This window comes from Pyrgilauda ruficollis, unplaced genomic scaffold (assembly GCF_017590135.1).
Source record: "Pyrgilauda ruficollis isolate IOZ18807 unplaced genomic scaffold, ASM1759013v1 scaffold13, whole genome shotgun sequence".
Classification (NCBI taxonomy): domain Eukaryota; kingdom Metazoa; phylum Chordata; class Aves; order Passeriformes; family Passeridae; genus Pyrgilauda; species Pyrgilauda ruficollis.
Window position 1 is genome coordinate 4,826,333 of NW_024511432.1, and position 19,116 is coordinate 4,845,448.

General features: G+C 47.4%; 1 protein-coding gene across 2 annotated transcripts; it reads right to left on the reverse strand.

The window, feature by feature from the left end:
• Positions 1–88: 88 nt before the first annotated feature.
• On the reverse strand, positions 89–18,883 carry KATNB1 (katanin regulatory subunit B1). 2 transcript variants are annotated; one of them, XM_041458925.1, is made up of 19 exons: positions 18,504–18,883; positions 15,199–15,329; positions 13,052–13,169; positions 11,257–11,357; positions 10,703–10,744; positions 9,941–10,024; positions 8,880–8,995; positions 8,290–8,361; positions 7,895–8,045; positions 7,319–7,506; positions 7,069–7,199; positions 6,162–6,209; positions 5,901–5,977; positions 5,131–5,250; positions 4,244–4,393; positions 3,848–3,924; positions 3,380–3,454; positions 2,587–2,703; positions 89–2,014 (listed from the first exon to the last, which is right to left on the reverse strand). In XM_041458925.1, the coding sequence occupies exons 1-19, from the start codon at positions 18,541–18,543 to the stop codon at positions 1,882–1,884; spliced, it is 1,971 nt and encodes a 656-aa protein (XP_041314859.1). In that variant the 5' UTR covers positions 18,544–18,883; the 3' UTR covers positions 89–1,881. The 2 variants fall into 2 exon arrangements, with proteins under 2 accessions (XP_041314859.1, XP_041314858.1); XM_041458924.1 differs by having other exon boundaries at positions 90–2,014; positions 7,069–7,202.
• Between the last annotated feature and the right edge of the window lie 233 nt (positions 18,884–19,116).

The window sequence follows — 19,116 nt, forward strand, 5'->3', positions numbered from 1 at the left end:
CATGGGGCTGGAAAAGCCCATCATATCCTTCCCCTTGCAGCTGCCCCCGGGGCCAGCACAGTCCCCACCCCATTTTGCAGCTCTCAGGCTCCTGCAATTAGCAGGAGAGCAGTGGTTAAATCCGAAGTGAGTCCCACTGTGCCCATGTCCTGCTCCACCTTGGGCTTCCCCACCTCACATCCCAATAGCCTGGTGGCCGGCAGAGCCTTTTTCACACCTCATGGGGGTCCATGGGATTATCACCAGATGAAGCAGGAAGCAGCTGCAGAGCAGGAGCACACACACCCTGTGGGTGTCCTGGTGCTCGAAGCAGGCAGCGCTCACCATCAGTCCTGCAGTGGCACAGTGCCAGGGCCTCTTGCTGTACAAGCCACTGTTGGAGCCACCTCCTCCAGAGCCATGGAGCAGAGCAGGCACTCCCCTTTGTTCCCAAAACTTGATTGTTTGAAGATCAGCAATGTGGGGACTGGCTTTAGCTTTCCTGATGGCCCCACTCCACCTCCCCAGAACAGCCTTCCAAATGCACTCCCTGGCTCAGAGCTCATTGCCACTCTTCCTGGATCTGCTGGAGAGCCAGGGGAGGGAAATCTGTGTGCAGCCAGGGAGAAGGATGAGCCCTAAATGATGACACTGCTCTTTGGGCTGGGAACAACCCAGCAGAGTGAAACTGCCCCCGGGATTTCTACAAGCCACCTGGCAAGTGCTGGCTCTGCTGTTGTTCACCACAGCCTCCCAGCAGGAAGGGTGAGAATGGTCAGCTTCCTCTGGGACAGGCAGGGAACAGAGCCCTGCTTTTCCTGGGCACTCCCAGCCAGGAGCCATGCCAAGGTGAAGAGCACTTCAAGAGATTCAGGCATTTAACACAACTTTAAAAAAAATTACAAATATTTTAATAAAATTCATTATAAGTTACAGATTCCTGGAGAACAGGCTCCAGTGTATAAAATGGGAGACAGGCTGGGAAGAGCAGGGAAAGCACCAAGAGGAACCTCTTTCCCCAGAGGAAAGAAGAAAGAGGGACAGAAAGGTTCTGACAGACATTTATTGGGGGAAAAAAACCAAAACCAAACCTCTAAGAATGGTCCAGTGGATGTAGAAAGACATCAGTCCATGTCCCTCTGTTCCTCCACCCTTCCAAATCATCACCCCCAAAGGCAAGCACATATGACGAGTCCTGTTTAAGTCACATGTTTTATCAGGTCCAGGTAGACCTCAGATCCAAGGACAGTCTGAAGATATTGATCCTCTGCAGCCCTGGGTGTCAGCAGGGATGTCTAAGAAGCCAAGAGAAAGTCTCTTGGTTCAGGTCCTTGAGATGCACCAGCACAGTGGCACAGTGTCCTTGCCCATGTCAGATGAAGCCAAAGGGGCTGGTCCCTCATGGCAGGTGAAGTCCCTTCTGTATGGAAAGGGCATCCACCCCACAGCAGGCGTTTGTGGGGCGGTGGCTGCAGTCCTCAGCAGCTGCACAGCGAGAGCGGGGCCCTGGCCCACAGGGCCAGGCAACAAGAACTGACAGCACAAGCAGGAAGGAGGGGTGACAGCAGGCTCAGAGCCCTCCTGCGGGGACAGGCCAGCACACAGAGCAGCCCAGAGCTGAGATGAAGAGCTGAAATGAAGCAGCTTCCCTACAGGGCTCTGTGGGGCCCTCCACCCGCCAGGGCCCCTCACACAGCACACACGTCTCTCCACTCGGGTCCTCCATCCAGCCCGCAAGGCACCAGGGCTGGGTGGGCGACCAGCCAGGCAGATTCCACTTCCCTACCGAGCTGGAGAGGGGCAGGGGGAAAGGACGGACACACGGAGAGATCTGAAATCCAGCCAGACCATGAGCAGGGGAAGCTTGGCCACCTGTATTTGTACATGAGGAGGTGGTGGCTGTTAGTCCAGAACAGCCATGAGGAGAAGCAGTTCCCGAAAGGCACTACCATGGCGGCCGCTGAGCCCAGACTTGTTCTTGACAACGTTACTGATGTTCTTCAGCTGCTTGTAGCACAACTTGCATTTGTGAAGCCTGGAAAAAAATGACAGCAGACACAGCATGAATCCCTAGTTGCCTGAGGTGTGGCATTTCTTGCAGTGCCAGAGAGGCAACTCAAGCAGGAGAGAAAGGCCCTGAAAACGGCCTGGAAGAGGCTGAAATATGAGCACAGCTCTGAGAAAACACCAGGCATTCAGCCCATGTCCTGATGAGACAGGAGAACAGCATAAGGGCTTTTCAGCCCTCTTCCCCCTTTGGCAGTACACTCCAGAAAAAGAAGGTGCTGTTTTCCAAAAGCCAATTCCCAGAGAGGAGCTATCCTGTGAATTAACTCAAAATCCAGGGCCTGGCTATCAAATCATGTTTCTTGTGAGGCAGAGGGGAAAACCACAGGGTGGATTTACTCCCCATACTTTGTTTAGGTATGACTCAACGCACAGAGGCAAGGGGAAAGGCAGTCCTTTTCCTCTAAGCAGGAGGGATTGCTGTTGGCAGACAAAGGGAAGGCATGTCCAGTCTGGTATCAGAGCCCTGATGGCAAGGACAAAGCTCACCCAAGAGAAAGGCTCGTCCCAGGAGGGAGCAAGTGAAAGCGTGTGCCTCACCTTTCCTCTCTGCTGATGTCCACTCCAACAGAAGGTGGTGCAGCAAGGATGTCTGTGATGAGTGGCAGGAATCTCTGGAGAATGAGTTTCAAGGATGTGCAGCCAGTCTGCACGTAACTGAAAAACAGAGAATGGGGTCCCTCTTCAATGTCATTCCTGTCCCCCCAGCACACAGCCCTCAAACAACTCCACTCCACCACCTGTAACCAGGGAAGGAGAGCAACAGCCAAGTACCGACAACACGTCTGAGCTCCAAAGCTTTCACAAAGCAAGTCTGTTCCAAAGGTCCTGGCACGTACCCCACCCAAGTGGGACCTCTGCTCAAGGGCAGAGATGTCCTGCCAAGGGAACCTGGCAGGAACCTCTCTCCCAGAAGAAAGGAAGGGTAGAAAAGCCATCCTAAGACAGGCTGCAATTTTTCCCTGTAAAGATGAGTCCCCAGGGCTGTTGCAAGACTTCATTCCTCGCTTGTCCCAAGCTGACAGCCTCACTCCCAGCAGCGTGCAAAGCCCATTTGTTTTACATGATCCGTCCTGACTGCCACAGCTGTCTTCAATCCAACACATCTACGACAAATCCCACTATCCTGCTCTTCCTGCCCATGCATACTTTCTGTATTTTTCTTCCCACACACCTGGCAACTCCACCATTATTTTTCAGGCATCATATCAGCACGAGACTGTATCTGCAGTGATTTCTCAAGGTTTTTCTTCAGGTAAAAAATACCCAGCACAGCTCTCCTATCACTACCCACACCCTGTCCCTCAAGCACACCATGTTCTTGAAGCCTCACCTTTCATATTTACTTTGGAGTAGTTTTTCTATCTGTGGCAGGACTATAGTACACAAATCCAGCTTCCAGAGAGACCTGAAAAGAAAAGGACATATCCTGAGACTGGAGACTGAGGCTTTACAAAGCCAAGCTGACAAAAATAATACTTCCTGGCAAATGCCCAGACAGACACACTCAGGTTCACAGAGCAAGTTCACTGACTCCCCCTCGTGAGAGAAAGTGGCAGGTTCGGACATATTTCTTTGACTCTCAGGAGAATCACTTTATGAAGCCCCAAGACTTTGATTTTCCTTGGCCCCAAATAACTCCAGCAGTTTCTGTCACTGCAGGCTTGAAGATGTGACTACAAGCACATGAATTTCATGCTGCCATGGCCCACTGGACATGGGGCAGGTACAAGGCAGAGCTCCAAACTCCCAGCCAGGCAGCTCTTGCACATCCCAGGGGCTGACCCCATCCAGCACTCACGCTTTTTGGTTGACAATATTCAAGAGATCCACGACAACAGACAGATCATTGATAGCCACTGCAGAGTCCAGAGAGTTCTGAGAGAGAAGGGGAAGAAAAAGTCATCTATTGCAGAGGTCAAACTGGTTAGGCTAATGCAAATTAGTATCTAGTGCTGCTTTTCCAAAACAAGGTAGAGGAAACATGAAGTTGGCCAGGGAAGAGGACTCTCTCATGGGAAAGTTTTCTCCATGTGAGTTTCTTTGTGACCATTCAGCTGCAGCACTCTGTGGTGCATCCCTGGGGACAAAAGCTGAGAGACCCTGTGTTTTCTACGAGGCAGAATCAGCCCCAGAGAAGCAAAGAGAGCTGCTCAGCTGCTCCCCTGATGAGCCTCAGGCATCTCCACATGCTTGCCTTGATGTCACTGGTGCTCCACACAGCCCTCACGGCGTCCAGGTTCTTGTGGCGGCTGGTGAGCACCACGCACATGGTCTCGTGGCCTTTCCTGATCTGGGACATGGCCTCCTCATCCACCAGCTCAGTCTGGCTTTGGCTCTTCACAGCCTGCAAGTACAGACACCAGTAACAGAGCAGGATGGCACAGAACAGTGGGAGCCCAGGTGAGAGCCAATTTTGGTGCAGAGATTGTCACTGAATACTGACTTTCTTGCAGATGGTTGTAAAAACCTTTTGAAATGGAAATGCTCAATTTGTTCTGATTTCAGTTACTGATTTCCTGCTTTTTCTACTACATCAATCACAAACATGTTTAAAGCTTTGGAAAAACTCTCAGAAAAGGTGAATTTAAAATAAGTTTTCAAAACCAGCATGTTTTTGAATGAAGAAATGTTTTCACACAAACCCAATTTTCTTATGTGAAACACTTGCCTGGGAACTGCAAGTTTCATTACAAAGCATAAATCTTTACATAATTCATTAGACTCTCAATTTGCTTCCTGCCCAGGCCATGACAGAACCACTACTTCCTTTACTCACATTTAGAGTTTGACATCATCAGGATGCTCTGGTCTTTCCCCCTTTTTAGGACAAGGGAATACTCACCCCAAGAGAGACCAAGAAGCCTCCAAGATGCAAGAGGCAGAGATTCCTGTGAAATTATTATGTACATGTAATGGCAGAGACTAATTTTTTAAATGAACCGCTGTCTCACCCCTTGCTCTCTACTTTGGTAAGAGTAGGGCTCAACTCTGCTGTATTCATACCTATCACAATGGGGCAACCCCTTTCTGATGCCACCCAACACAGACATTGGCTGGAAAACATTGTCCAGAGACACTTACTGGGAGAAAGTCAGAGGCCTTCAGTCCAATGGGCTCATTCCTGGCTGCAGGAATCACTGATGGCTCTGTTCTGCTCAAAGAAGTTGAGGAGGCAATCAGTGGCCTCTGGACTGGATCAGGCTGCAGGAGAAATTGGGATAAAAGCTCTAGCAGGAACAGTTTGGCCCTAGTCTGATGATCTTTATTTCTGACCTGCTTTCTTCTCACAGCAGGGCCCTAACATAGAAACAGTCTGCAGTTTGCTAGCATAATTTAAGAGGCAATAAAGTGTCTCTCAGGTACACACCACGATATAATTAAGGTTTGTAAAGAAAATGGAGATGCTCCAGCAGAAGTGCCAAGTGATGTTATTGTTATCTGAAATTAGGGCAATGGGCTGTGGCCAGCCTGAAGGCTAAGAGAGAATTCTAAAGAAGCCAGTAAAATGAATACTGGCCCATCAGCTGCTTGCACTTTTGGCAACAAAACAGCCTCTGTTCAAGCAGTTGTAGAAACCTGGCACTTGATTGTCTGAGTGCCCCAATTCTGAGATGCAAGGAGAAGCACCACTGCAAGCCTGCAAGCACAAGCAGCAAAACAACAGAGCCTGTCGGAGGCTTGGCCTTTGTTTCTCTGCTAAGGCAAGACACTTGGCAGCACAAAGCCTGGAGCTGCACTTTTACTGCCCTGCAGTGAAGGAACCAGCCTGAGCAGAAAACACAAATTCTCCAGCTCTGCACATTGTTCACAGAGGGAGCAGGGCACAGATTCACAGAGCACACAGAACGTACGAGCTCCTGCTTTGGCAGCGAGGTCTGGACATCCACAGCTTGGCTGGGCTTCACTGCTTCCTTTGCAGTTCCAGGCTCTACCAAGAGGGAAAGAAGTGGGAAAGCAAAAACTGATTGGTACTTTCAAGAGTAACTTGCCATTCAAGAGTACTCCTTGCTATACTGCAAGGAGTAATTTCTGCCTTCAGGCAGCTCTCCCTCTCTTGAGGGCCATTAACCCCATCCCCACCAAATGACCCAAGGGGTCATTTCCATACTCACCATCCTCAGGAGGGGCAGGAAAAGGCTCATTTCGAGGAGGGGTTCGGCCTACAGAAAAAGATTTAAACAATAAACACATGAAGGAGCAGCCAAGGCTACAGATAAATGGTAAGTCAACCTTGGAGCAGAGAAATCTCCAACAACTCCACACATGACAGTAATCAGTGATACAGCAAGCAGAGTTATCTCCTTTGGACCTTGACACTATTGTTGAGTTTAGCTAAAAGCTTTCAGCCTTCATGGATAGAAGGAACAAAACCAACCCCTGTGGCTCACTGCTGCTGTAGAGGTGTGAAGTGTGAGACAAGGCACCGTCACAACAAATGATACTAGGAAAAATCCACCTCCTGTTATTGATTTATATAAGTAAATAAAAATAATGCAATGAATTCCTCAGAAAGAGTCTCTCATTTTTACCATTTGCATAAAAATGACATACAGACACTGCACAATGCCTCCTAAACAACAAGTCTTTGCTTTAACAAAACATTTTGCCTTTCCTTCTTTAATGAAGACTGCTGATCTTATACATATCAAAATTCTAAACTAACAAAATTCCCTTAATGCTCTAATCAGAATAGGAAGGCAGCATATTTACAATGAAGCTCTGGATTCCAGAGCCAGGCTTCAAACAGACATCACTGTACCCTAGAAAAGGTGCCTCCTTTAAGTCATTCACCAACATGATCTGTGCATCAGGGTCCAAGCACAGAATATTAAAGAAAAGCTTTCTAAACTCTCCAGTCACAGGTGGAGGGTGAAGCCTCTCAGGTGGAGGTGAAGCCTCTGTTACAGAGAGCTGAAGCCTCTGTTACAGTAAGCTAAAGGTCAGTTCTATCGAATCAGTTTAGCGCCCTGATCTCAAACCCAAACACTACTCAAAGGCACTGTAAACCCTGGTACTGACAGATTGCATTCTTGGGCTGGAAGATCTCTTTGTAATCCTCCTGGTTCTGGATCTCAGCCTTTGATTCCTTCTCATCCCGGTCATCTTCACTGCTAGGACTGTGCCTCTCACTCTCCGAGTTGTGCTTCACTCTGCTGTGGAAAAAGAGTTGTTGTCAGGGGAAGCCATATTGTCAGAGAGAGAGAACACTGAAATGCCTGGGACATTTCCTTAAAATCTGGAAACTCAACAAGCCAGCAGACTGCCTCACCTCTGTGGCTTGCTGCAGCTCGTTGAGGGCCTGTCATAGATGCGGCGAAGGGAGGACCCTGTGGGGGTGGGTGGCACAAGAGGCTGGTCGTCCCTGATCAACCCATGAGGAACAGAATCTGACTTTGGGACTCTGCTGAGATCCACAACGAAGGAAGAGACTGTGCTTTGTGCAAAGGAAACTCCTATCTGCAGAGGCAAAAGATCAAGATAATTCACCAAGGAGTGGGGGTGCACACCAGCCCTTTTGAGAGCAGGCATGATGGAGTGACCCTGAGCTACTGTGCTTGAGGACTTCTCAGGTCAGTGCTGCAGATTTTTCAACCTGAAGTTGCCAGCAATTTTGAAAGGCTTGGATAAATCTTTTGCTAAGCATAGCTTCTAAATACTAGTCAAACTAAGCTTCAGTTCTTTCCTCCAGAAGCCAAAGACACAAAGTGGAGCACAAGGCACACAGCCTTTGGGCATGCTGCAAGCCCTGACACAAGCTTACAGGTCTGAAGGCCTGCAAGGAGGCAGCAGGATTTTATCTTGTGTTTCACAGCTGCCTACCCCTGCCTCAGGAGCAGTGGCTTACCAGCTGGTTGTTGCTGATAGACAAGTCAGCTACTTTTCCCCAGTTCACCAAGACCACATCAAAACAGCGCTCTGGCTCCCAGCCGTACACACGCAGCGAATCCTGGAAGCCGCTGTACAGGCAGCAGCCGTCCGGGTTGAAGAGCACACACCTGGGAGGAAGGCAGGAGGAGAATCAGGCACAGCATTCCCACCTTGCTCAGTCCTTGTGGATCTCTGACTACACTGAACACCTTCAGTTTTGTTTCTAACAACGAACCTTGCAATGTGGTGTTCACCTGTGCAGTATCTCCAGCAGCCCAAACTACTCCCCAGTAAAGTCTCTCTCTGAGGAAATCCCTGCTTCACCCCACGTTTAGTCTCTGCCTAGCACATTTCAGTAGGAATTTAATGTACCTGACAGGAGTGGCCTCCTCTTCAATACAGCTCACAACTTGAAACTTCTCCAAGTCCCAGAATCGAACAGTCCTGTACACAACAAAATTCATTGCTCATTGCTCTAGAAATCACACTATGATCCACATTTTAAACAAAACACTAACAGTTAGAATGACTTTTGCTGCTGTGCACACAGAGTGAGCCTGCACAGAAGGCTGGTCTAGCTAAGATCCACAGATTCAGGCAGATACTTAGAGGCTCTAGACACAGACAGGCATTTAGAACCAGCCCAGAGCTAAGAGAACACCCTGCCAGCTGAGCAGGGCTGCCTGCTGTTCACACAGAATGTCAGCTGGATTTGTGAGAGGCTTGGGGCTACACATTGGTTTCTAGTGTGGCAGAAGGTGCCATCAATTTTGGATGAGAAGGAAAGATCTCCACGTTCTGCCCATCACAGATGTCACATCCTGCTGTCTAGATGTCTGGCTCTTGCAATGGCAGGTTTGAATTGAGTGACATTCCTCTTGACATGCCCTTCTTACAAGGAAGGGCATCAGGAAATGGAATAGACATATACATTTCCCTTCTTTCTCCCTCCCATTATGTACCTGTCAGAGCTGCCAGAAGCCAAAAGGTACTCATTGGGATGGAATTCAACAACGTTTACTGGGCCGGTGTGTCCTGTAAACTCAAACATTAACTTCCCAGCAGTCAGATCCCACAGCTGAAAGGAGGAAAGAACAGAGACTTTTGAAGAGATTAACTGTTAGAGATTTCCTATACACCTGGGACTTCCTTGTACTGGTAACCTTCTAACACTTCCCCCCTCCAAGAAGAGACCCAAGTCTGTCAAAGAAAGCAATAATCAGGGAAAGAGTACCATCCAAATCTGTTAAGGCTTTGTTTTGTTGGGTTTTTTTCTTTTTTTTTTTTTGCATTATCTTTCATTTTCCATGTAACTTGTCCCCTAGAAGTTTCTGGTTTATATTTAGAGACTGAGACAAAATATAGCAGTTCCATCTGTCCCCACAGACTGTATCTCAAAAGTGAACAAACAAAAATTCAAAAGCTCTGAATCCCTTAGCAATTCCTTCTTCCTGTGCTTTACTCTCCACTCGAAAATGCAATGAAATAACTGATCAGTTAATTTCATGTGAAACTGAAAATAAAATCAGTCCTTAATCTCCCTTCCTCCATACTCCATATGAAACAACTGAAGTCACCACTTCAGTCAATACCTTCCTGAACTCCTCCTCTTGCTCTGCTCAGTCCTGACAGCAATTTTCAGTCTGATAATCACATGTAATGTGTATAACACAAACAGAGCCAGAAATTAGTCTGGTGAAGCAATGTGCTGTGGACAACTCATTCTACAAGGTTTACTGAGGCAAACATTCAGGTATCACAACTCTACTGCCATCAAAACATTGATTTTTCTGTGCATAGTCTCTCCCAGTGTGCCTGCTGGATAAGGGCCTTTCAACCCATGCAGCTTTTCCATGGGTGTTGTGGGCTATCAGACAGGATCCCCACAAGAAAACCGATCTCTGCAAAGCCACAGGGCTCAGCCAGCTGCCAAATGAACTAAGGGTATTTATGCCTGGTAAAAAGGCAATCCCAGCATTCCCATGTGCCACAAGCACATAAGGAAGGTGTCACAATAAATTACCTTTACAGTGTGATCATCAGCAGCAGAGGCCACCCATTTCCCATCAGGGCTGAAGCGGAGACACCGAACTGCTTCTGTGTGACCCTGAAATGAGGAAAACAAACAGTATTCTGGCTTTTGTCTTTCAATCCTATACAATGTAATAGCCTAAAACCAATTAAGTGTTTTACAGAGCTCACAGCTTGCAGAACACAACACTGTACTCAAAACACTACACCCAGCCACACTAAACGTGTGTAATCTCTCTCACCTAGTCATTTATGCCATCAGTTTAAGTATGGTAAATACAGATCTGGCTTCACTAATAAGAATCAGTTCTAAATTACAGATTTACATATGGTCAGCTAGAAGTACTGTGTCTGGTTTATACATGAAATTAATATACAGCAAGTTCTTCAGATAGAAAAAGGTCCCAAGAACAGAGCCATCTCAGTGCAGTGGTAGTACCATTAAGAATATAAAGAAACCCTCATGGATGCTCTCCATCCCCCACTGAAGCCACATGATACCCTCATGGATGCTCTCCATCCCCCACACTATAGCACATGATACCCATTGATATCCTATAATATCCATTTCATATTCCCACACAGCTTGCAGAGGCCTGCTGAGGTTTGCCAGGCCACTTCAAAAATCACACAGATCTTATTTTCATGCTGGAAAACCAGGAAGTTCATTGTACATCATCACATTTAGGTTTGCTTACAAGTCCTCAAAATAAATATTTCTCCCCTCTTTTCAAAACATAATGAAATATTTTACCTTGAATGTGAAGATACAGCCTTTTCTTCTTACATCCCAGAGCTACAAGGAAGAAAAGCAAACAAATTGTATATTTAAAGCAGTATGTTGGGACCTCAAGGGTCCTGCCAGAACAAGGGATCTCTGTGTCACCAAGCTAACAGATACTGCAGAATGAATGGGCTGCTGAGCCCCTGCAGGCCTTAGGGGTATTTTCTAACTCCCCAAGTGAGAATCACTCCTGGAAGGTATCTCTTACTACAGCAGCTCAGTTCTGACAAACACAGTCTGAGGAAGCAGATACAATCCACAGCAACCAGGACATCTGTGCTTGCTGACACCAGGTCTTGGCTGGCACCTTACTCAGAGCCACATTCCACACCAGAGGAGTCACATTCATGAGCTGGCTGTGAAAATACACACACAGATTTCACAAGCACTCACAAACACACCTGCCCACACATGGAAATGATGATGTGCAGCATCCACCAACAGCTTGACACAAAATGTGTTCTGGCACTCTTCAAAACAAAGACACTGCAAGAGGGAAATCTCTGATGCAAGCTGAGTTTTACCTTAATGTTGGTGTCCAAAGAGCCAGATGCCACAAAGCTTCCAAAAGGATGGAAATGAAGGCTGCAGATATTTGCTTTGTGACCTGGTAGGGTACGAAGAACTGGGAAAAGGAGAGGCAGAGCAGAGAGAAGGAACAGGGGGAAAATATTTAATAGTTCATTTCCACCAGACACTATGCAGAAGTGTAGCCATACTATCCCCACCATTATTTTACAGAAATTCCACATTATTTTGTGGAAATGCCTCTGACTTTATCCCAGCAATGCAAAGAAACAGCAATAGAAAGCCCATGACCAATGAACTTAATGACAGTCCTGTTCTTAGATATGGAAACTACAGACAGAACTCCAAGGATCTCCATTCTGAACATGAGGCAGCTGGCAGGCAGTGCATCTTTCCATTTTGTTACACAGACAGCAAAACGGGCCAGAGGAGGAACAGTTTTGGCTGGGAAGTGAAGTGAAACAGTCTTGACTGCCTGCAGCATTCACCTGGCAGTTATCAGATAGACCCTTTCCCAGGACTCTGCACTCCATCCAGGCACCACCTCTTAGTTCCAATATTCACCCTGGAGTCCTTCAATTGCCCCTTGAAAGAATCACCACAAAGACAGGAAATGGATGCTTAGGAAGCAGGAGACAAAGAAAAGATCAGTGTTTCAGCAAGTCATCAAGTAACACCCCCTGTAATTCTGGAAACCAGCAAGGACCAGTAGAACTGGTACATCATATCTCGGCAAGCAGTGACAAATGCAGAACTCAACTCTAAGAAAAACTGCTCAGATAATAACAAGGGCAATCCCTCTCCCTCATCCATCATCTGGAACAAGCTGATGACTCCCCTGGCAGAAATTAGCTCTTGAGCCAGAGCTGGAGTGGTCATTTGCACAGACACTGGCTCATAGGTCTTCTAATAAATGCAGCCAGATCAGCTACTCCCCATGGGCAGAGCCAAACTATTCCATAACTGAGCTGATTCTAACTGTCTGAATGACATCAGTGCTTTCCATTATTGATGCTGCCTGTGGTTTGCCTCCTTAGCTCAGCCAGTGTAAGTCTATTTTCACTACACATTCCTTCTATGAACAAGTAGTAACCTATAAGAAATATTCAGTCACTTTCTGGTATTCCTGCTGGAATGTACTCAAGTGATTTACGATACTTTTGCAAACTCATTCTAGGATTTGAGGAAAATGCAATAAATAAAGCATGACTCAACAGTGGCCTTTAAAGGATCAGAGCTTGATGAGTTCATAGCTTTTACAATTTATTAAAAATTAGGTCTTTGTCTATTTATGTGGCCATGCAAGAGCAGGAGAGCAGAAAAATTGCTAGAGGAAAAAACTTAGAACCTAAGAACAAGAAGACAACAAGCAGAGGATTCCTGCATTTATGCAGAACCTAATAAACTTAAAACGTCCAGTCTGGTTTGGGATCCTTTTATTAAGGTTGACAATTCTAAGCTGAGACTCTGAATACAAATTATATATGCCTAGTTATCTATAGGTGCATGGAAACTGATCTGGAATACAGATTTTGACACACTCAGGTCAAAACCATAGAAACTAGTTCCTCAGATCAGTGTCCTCAAAACGTGCAAATTTCTGCTCAAGCATGAATACACAGCTCTATACCCTCAGTAGAAGGGCAAAAAAGAGATGCAGGTGAAGATGAAAGCAATACCAGGCTCCTGTTCCTTCTTAAACCAGGAACCTTCTGGGTCAGGATAGGCATTAAACATAAGGATTCCCCAAAAAGTGTGCATGACCAGAAGCAAAAACTCATGGGCACATACCTTTGGCAGCTTCCAGGTCCCAAACTCGAATGGAGCCTGACCGGGACCCTGCAACTATGAGCTTCTCATTTGGGTTGACCTGTAGGCTCTCAATGGGGGATGTGTGGCCTGTCAAGCTCTGCAAAGAAAACCGTCAGGGTCAGGCAACAGCTGCTGGCACAGCCCTGCAGGAACCGTGGTATTGTTCAAAGTCCACTCTTTAACCATGAGCTGGGACACCTAGCTGTGCCACAGTCCTTTTTCCTCGGCAGCCAGCAGCGTGGCAGAGCACTCTAAAGCCCATCACAGCACCCAGCACAGCACACCTGTATTCCCACATTATCTTTGGAATCACTTTCTGGGGCACACTGACTAAGTTTTAAAAGATGCATCAACAGAGACACAGGTACTTAAACATTAGGTGTGGATGCTCAGACAAGGCTGACACATTCTTACATCATAAAAATTATGCTGTGGTAGCACAATGGCACCGTGTTTGCTCTAAATGGGTCATGTAAGTGTCATGAACCAGTTACAAAATCCAAGCAAGAGCAAAAGCAGGACTACTTTGAAACCTTCACAAAAGCACGGAGCCACAGGTTGCTGCCAGCAATGGATGTCACAGTGATAGCATGGTGCTAATACTGAATTACTGACTTGAGGCATAAGGCAGTAATTCACATGAGGCTCCTTTCATCCTTCAGCACCTGAAAGCTTACAAATTACATCAGCATTTTGAAAAGGCCCATATTTTAGTAAAACACAAGAGTATTTAAAACTAGCTCTAAAAAACAAATCCCACCATTGCAGACTTTTTGCTTGCCAAGTAAGCAGTATTCTCTGCTTTAGTCCATCCTCAAATGTCTTTTTAAATAGCTACACTAGCTCTGTGCCTCCCACACACATACAGAGGCTGGGAATGCCAGTTGGAAGCTGCCTGCTCTGATGGAGCTGTCTTAGGAAACCATGTGCAATTGAAATCCTTTACAAAATCCACAGTAGCAACTGCCATTACTTAAACCAAGTAACAACCATCACACTTAAACCAAGTCCCAATGTTACTTGAAAAGCTCCTCTTCTCCCTCTTTCCCAACACAAACATCCATAATCATTGTAATATAAACACTAAAAATGAACTTCAGAGGACAACCCTAAAAATCAAGATTCTTTTGATATACAAGAATGGCACAAGCATGTCAGTCAGTCCCTGCCTCTCAGAAACAGCAGCTCTCAGTGTCTGTGGTTCCAGGAAGCACAGGAGAGGTGCAGCTCTGCCACCACAGAAAGGTACAGAGCTAGTCCTTCAACTTTCTTCTCTAGTAAGGCAATAGTCCAGTTTCAAACTGGAGTCATGCCACCACCAAGGGCCTGAAAAGACACTGCTTAACTACACTATGCAAAAGCACAGCCCTGCCAAAGGTGATCATTCACACACTTAATGAATGGAAAAATAAAGTGGACAAATTCTCTTTTTAGCCTTTTTGACCTGCCTTTCCTGGTTCTTTTCTCACAAGGCTCACACTGGCTAGAGCAACGCCTTTGATACCACAGCATTATTGTGTTGTTAATTAAACAAATGACAAGACATGTGCTAAAGCTGATTTTATAAAACCCACGCAAAGTGATGCAGGATAGATATCTGTTAAATATATATTTATGGTGCTCTTTAGTGATCACTGCTGGGGTAACCCTACCCTTGCTAACACACTGCAACCAGAGTTACTCCTCCCCAGCCTACAGCAAACTATTGTGGCAACCTTCATGGTGACAGTTAGGGCACAGGTGGCAATGCATCCTGCTGTGACTGCAAAACCCAGGGTATAAAAACAGCCCCTGTAGCCTGCACTATAAACCCAGCTGTTCTTGTACAAAACTCTTCCTTTAATTATTTGTAGCCTGGTAATATAGTAAAGCACAGTATTTATTATCTGAGTAAGCACTGGTCCAGCTCCAGCATTCCCACAATGTCTCTAGAGCAGTGGTCTCACCAGGCACCCAGTTCTGTCCCTATCTTTAGCCAGAATCTTTGTTACACAGCTTTGTGTTGGCAAACTCCATTCAAAAGTCCCACAGGCTCCACCCCAACAATCTTTCCCCTCATTCTTTACCCTCCAAACCTCAGAATGAATATTCCCATCCCCAAAAGCTGAAAACAGGCCTGTTCTTACCATGATGCAGTTGGGCTTGCTAACTGACCATATGTTGACCCGACAGTCGTCTCCTCCAGTGGCCAGCATCCGGCCTGAACCTTTTCCCAGGACTACTGAGGATACATTGCTGCTGTGGGCCATGATCTCTTCTGCACAAAACAAAGCAAACACTCATTACAGATCAGTTACAAAAATTTTCATCCCATCCCTCCAAAAGGTCTAAAAAAAAATTCTTTCCCCAGAAATATTTTCCAGATTCCACTGGACAAGCTGCAGCAGCCCCCTGTTCAGATAAGAAGTCACATTATTATCTTGCTTTGAACAGTCCTTCATGGCTCTTCCTGCTGCACTTAAAACATCTGCTGACCAAAGTTTCACAACTCCAGTGCTCACATGGCTTACAAAAAGCATCTTCTCTCATTTGCAGCAGCTCAGGAGCTTTTGAAGATTTGCTCAAATGCAGCAAGGCACTTTACCTGCAGTAATGCACAGCAGCCAGAGTGATCTAGTGAAAGGCCCTCTAATCCTGTTCTAGAGAGCAGCAGCAGACAGTCCAACCTGAAAGGAACTGGCAGAGGAGCAGCAGTACAGTTTGTTACCTTACCCATAAAAAAGCCAGACTCAGCAGTGGGGAGAGGTGGAGCTCCCTTCTCTGAGCTTTGGCAGAGACTTTGCTACATCCCCGCTAGGGAACACAGGCAAAACTGAGCACTGCAGGGCATGCAGCTGTGACACAGGAGGGTAAATATCCATCCAAATGGGCAGAAAATAACAAATCTGATTGATGCTAAATGACTGCTAAAAAACTGGGAGCTGAGGGGATGCTCTGACACTGCAACAACAGAACTCTATGGAAATCTCATCATAAAGAAACCAATCTGGGGCAAAAAAAGAAGCAGAATTAGCATATTTGCTTACACATCTCACAGTGGAATTTTAAATTCATTCAGAATTTTGGCAGGGGCTTTTGGCAGATGCATTTATCAATAACTTCATCTAACTGTTCTCTTCTTTAAAACATCATAGGATTTGCATGCCTCATAGTTATGAAACTGTAAAAATGGCTATGAGTCTGTAAAAAGGCTAGGTAGCATCAATTCAGCTTTCATTCAGATTGTTTGGCTGGGAGGAGCAATGTGATCATTTTACATGCAACACTAATCCAAAAGGATTTCAGATGGCTGCAATAATAATTACAGGTACTTTGATCTCAAACTCTCAAGAGTGTTTTTCTGAAAGCAAAACTACGCAACTTTCACTTGGGCTGGAGAAACACCTTTCAAATTACAAAGGTGACTGGACCATAAATTACATGTGAAGGGCAAATCTGAAAATACACCTGCATTGTGTTGAAAGACCAAACTTCCATATAAAAATGCTAAAACAAAGCCTGTATGGATATACAGACTAGAAGATAACCAAAAGTGCAATTAGCATTACTAGACCAACTCACTAGCTAAAATTGCAAGGACAGATGCTGAGCATTGCTGTTGAAATGAGTGTGTCAGCAGCTCCACTTTTCCCCATCTTGATTTTCTTCTTAATAATATATTGTAAATTTAAAAGTCATTGTAGAAGCATCCAACCCTCTGTTCCTAAAAGCCAGGTGATAAACTGATGTCTGCTTTGGGCAGAGAGGTTCATTTGCTCTCCCACAAGTCCCTTAAACCCACAAAATTTTTATTTAATGAAGTTATTGTCACCAGCTATCAGCAACACGCAGCTCCTAATTAGCATTGCTGAAACATCCCTAACACTAAGAATGCTTTTCCCCCTAAAGAGGATGCTAAGATGGGGCAGCATCCAGCAAAAATGAAGATCAAGAACCACTGCCCACCTAGGGAGAATGGGGATGGACAGACTTTCAGCTGTTCCTGCAATTGGAGTCTCAGGGATGGGAAGAAAACACCAAATGGCTTTCTGCTCAGAAAGATACAAAATTCCTAAGTCAGTAATCTCAGGTGACTTCATGTGTTACCAGCCAAGGACACTATTTCTGACAGCCAGTTTCCACTGACTAAAGCAACTGATCATATCCTATTGCTTCTAGGCATTCCTCAATGAAATAACTCATCAGTGACCAGACAGAAATTGACAGTCAGCAACTGTTTACTGCTCCTTCAGAGGAAGAATAATGGACATGAAACCATCAGATTCTCACTCTATCTTGCAAAGTAATTTCAAAGAGTGTGTGACACAGAGGCCCTGCAAAGATCACCTCATTTCTCCTGCAGCAGAGAGCTCAGTGAACCTCCTGTACAAGTGAGCACCAATGAAGGACAACTCCATACAGGCTAAGTTTGAGGCCTTCTCCCTGACACTGAGGGGATGGCCCATCATAACCTGGCTCTCAAGAGCTGTTTCTGTTGAATGGCAGAATATTCTGAGCTGGAAGGGACCCACAAGGACCATCAAGTCCTACTCCTGCTTGTCCTACACAGGACAATCCCCCCTTTGCCTGAAAGTGTTGGCCAAACACAGGCTTGGTGCTGTAAGTACCTCTCTGAGGAGCCTGCTCCTGTGAAGAACTTGTTCCTAATATTCAACCTAAACATCCCCTGGCACAGCTCCAGAGGCTTGCTCAGGCCCTTTCACTGGTCACAGACAGCAGAGATGGGAGCTGTCCCTCCAATGCACTCATGAAAAAGCTGCAGCTCACTGTAAGCTCTGCCCTCAGTCCCCTCCAGACTGAACAAGCCAAGAGACCTCAATCACTCCTTTGCATGCCTTCCCCTCTAGACCCTTCACCATATTCACAGCCCTTCTTTGGATGCTCTCCAAAAGCTTTATATCCTTCTTAAACTGTGGTGCCCAAACCTGCCCCGAGGACTCGAGGTGGGACTGCACCAGCAACAGAGCAGAGTGGGACCATCACCTTGCTCCTTGCACCCCAGGGCACAGCTGGTGACTCATTTTCAACTTGACATCGACCAGGAACCCCACATCCCTTTTTGTGGGACTGCTGTCCAGCCTCTCATTCCCCAGTCTCTCTGCACATCCAAGGCTGCCCTTTGGCAGGTGCCCCATCCCTCACTGCCTCGGCTGTTCTTGCACTACAGTACTGTCATGTGGGGTTAGACAGGCACTTAGCCTAGCGCTGCAGCAACTATCCGGAAAAAATAAAGACAGGGACCCTTTGAAAACAGCACTGACGAGGCCACGCTATTCACTGCGCCGCTATGTTTTCCAACAGGACTTCCAGGAGTTCAAAATTCCAGTCAGCAATGTAGAAAGAGGGCAGGGGCAGCACATGCAGGGCAGGGATGAGGCGGCTCCTACCCCTCCCCGCTCCCAGCCGGGGCGGCTCCCCCGGCGGCACTCACGCAGCTTCCATGCCGTCTTCGTGGTGACGGCCACGGCCATGGCTCAGCGCGGCGCCTCTCGGGCGGGCAGCGCCTTCCTCCTCCCGGCGGGGCTCCGCTCCGCTAGCGCGTCCTTCGGCCAGGCCGTGCACCGGGGCTGCCCCGGCCGTCCTGCGGGCACTCAGACACGGTCACGGCGAGACTCTCCTGAGAGGCGGCGCGGCGGGGGACGAGGCCTCACCGCTGATGAACATCACGGGACGGGAGCGCCGGTCGGGGCGAGGCCGATGGCCTGGACGCTGGCGGCGGCGGGGCCCGGCAGTACCGGACCGGGACCCCCTGCCCGCCACCGCCCCGCAACCGGCCCTTCACAACAACCCCGCGCCGCGCCGGGCGGTTGCCCGGGCTCCGCGCGCCGCTCGGCCAATAGGAAGCGAGGGCGGGGTGGTTGCCATGGCGACGGCAGCGCGGCCGCCACTCGCAGAGCGGCTTCTTGGCGGAGCCCCGCAGGCGCCGCCAATGAGGAGGCGGCGCTCTGGATGGGCGCCGCCATTTTGCGGGGCCGCCCTGAGGGGCGGGGGTCGGGCTGCTCCTGCTCTGCGGCCGGTTCGGGTCCTGCAGCCGCTCCGGGGCT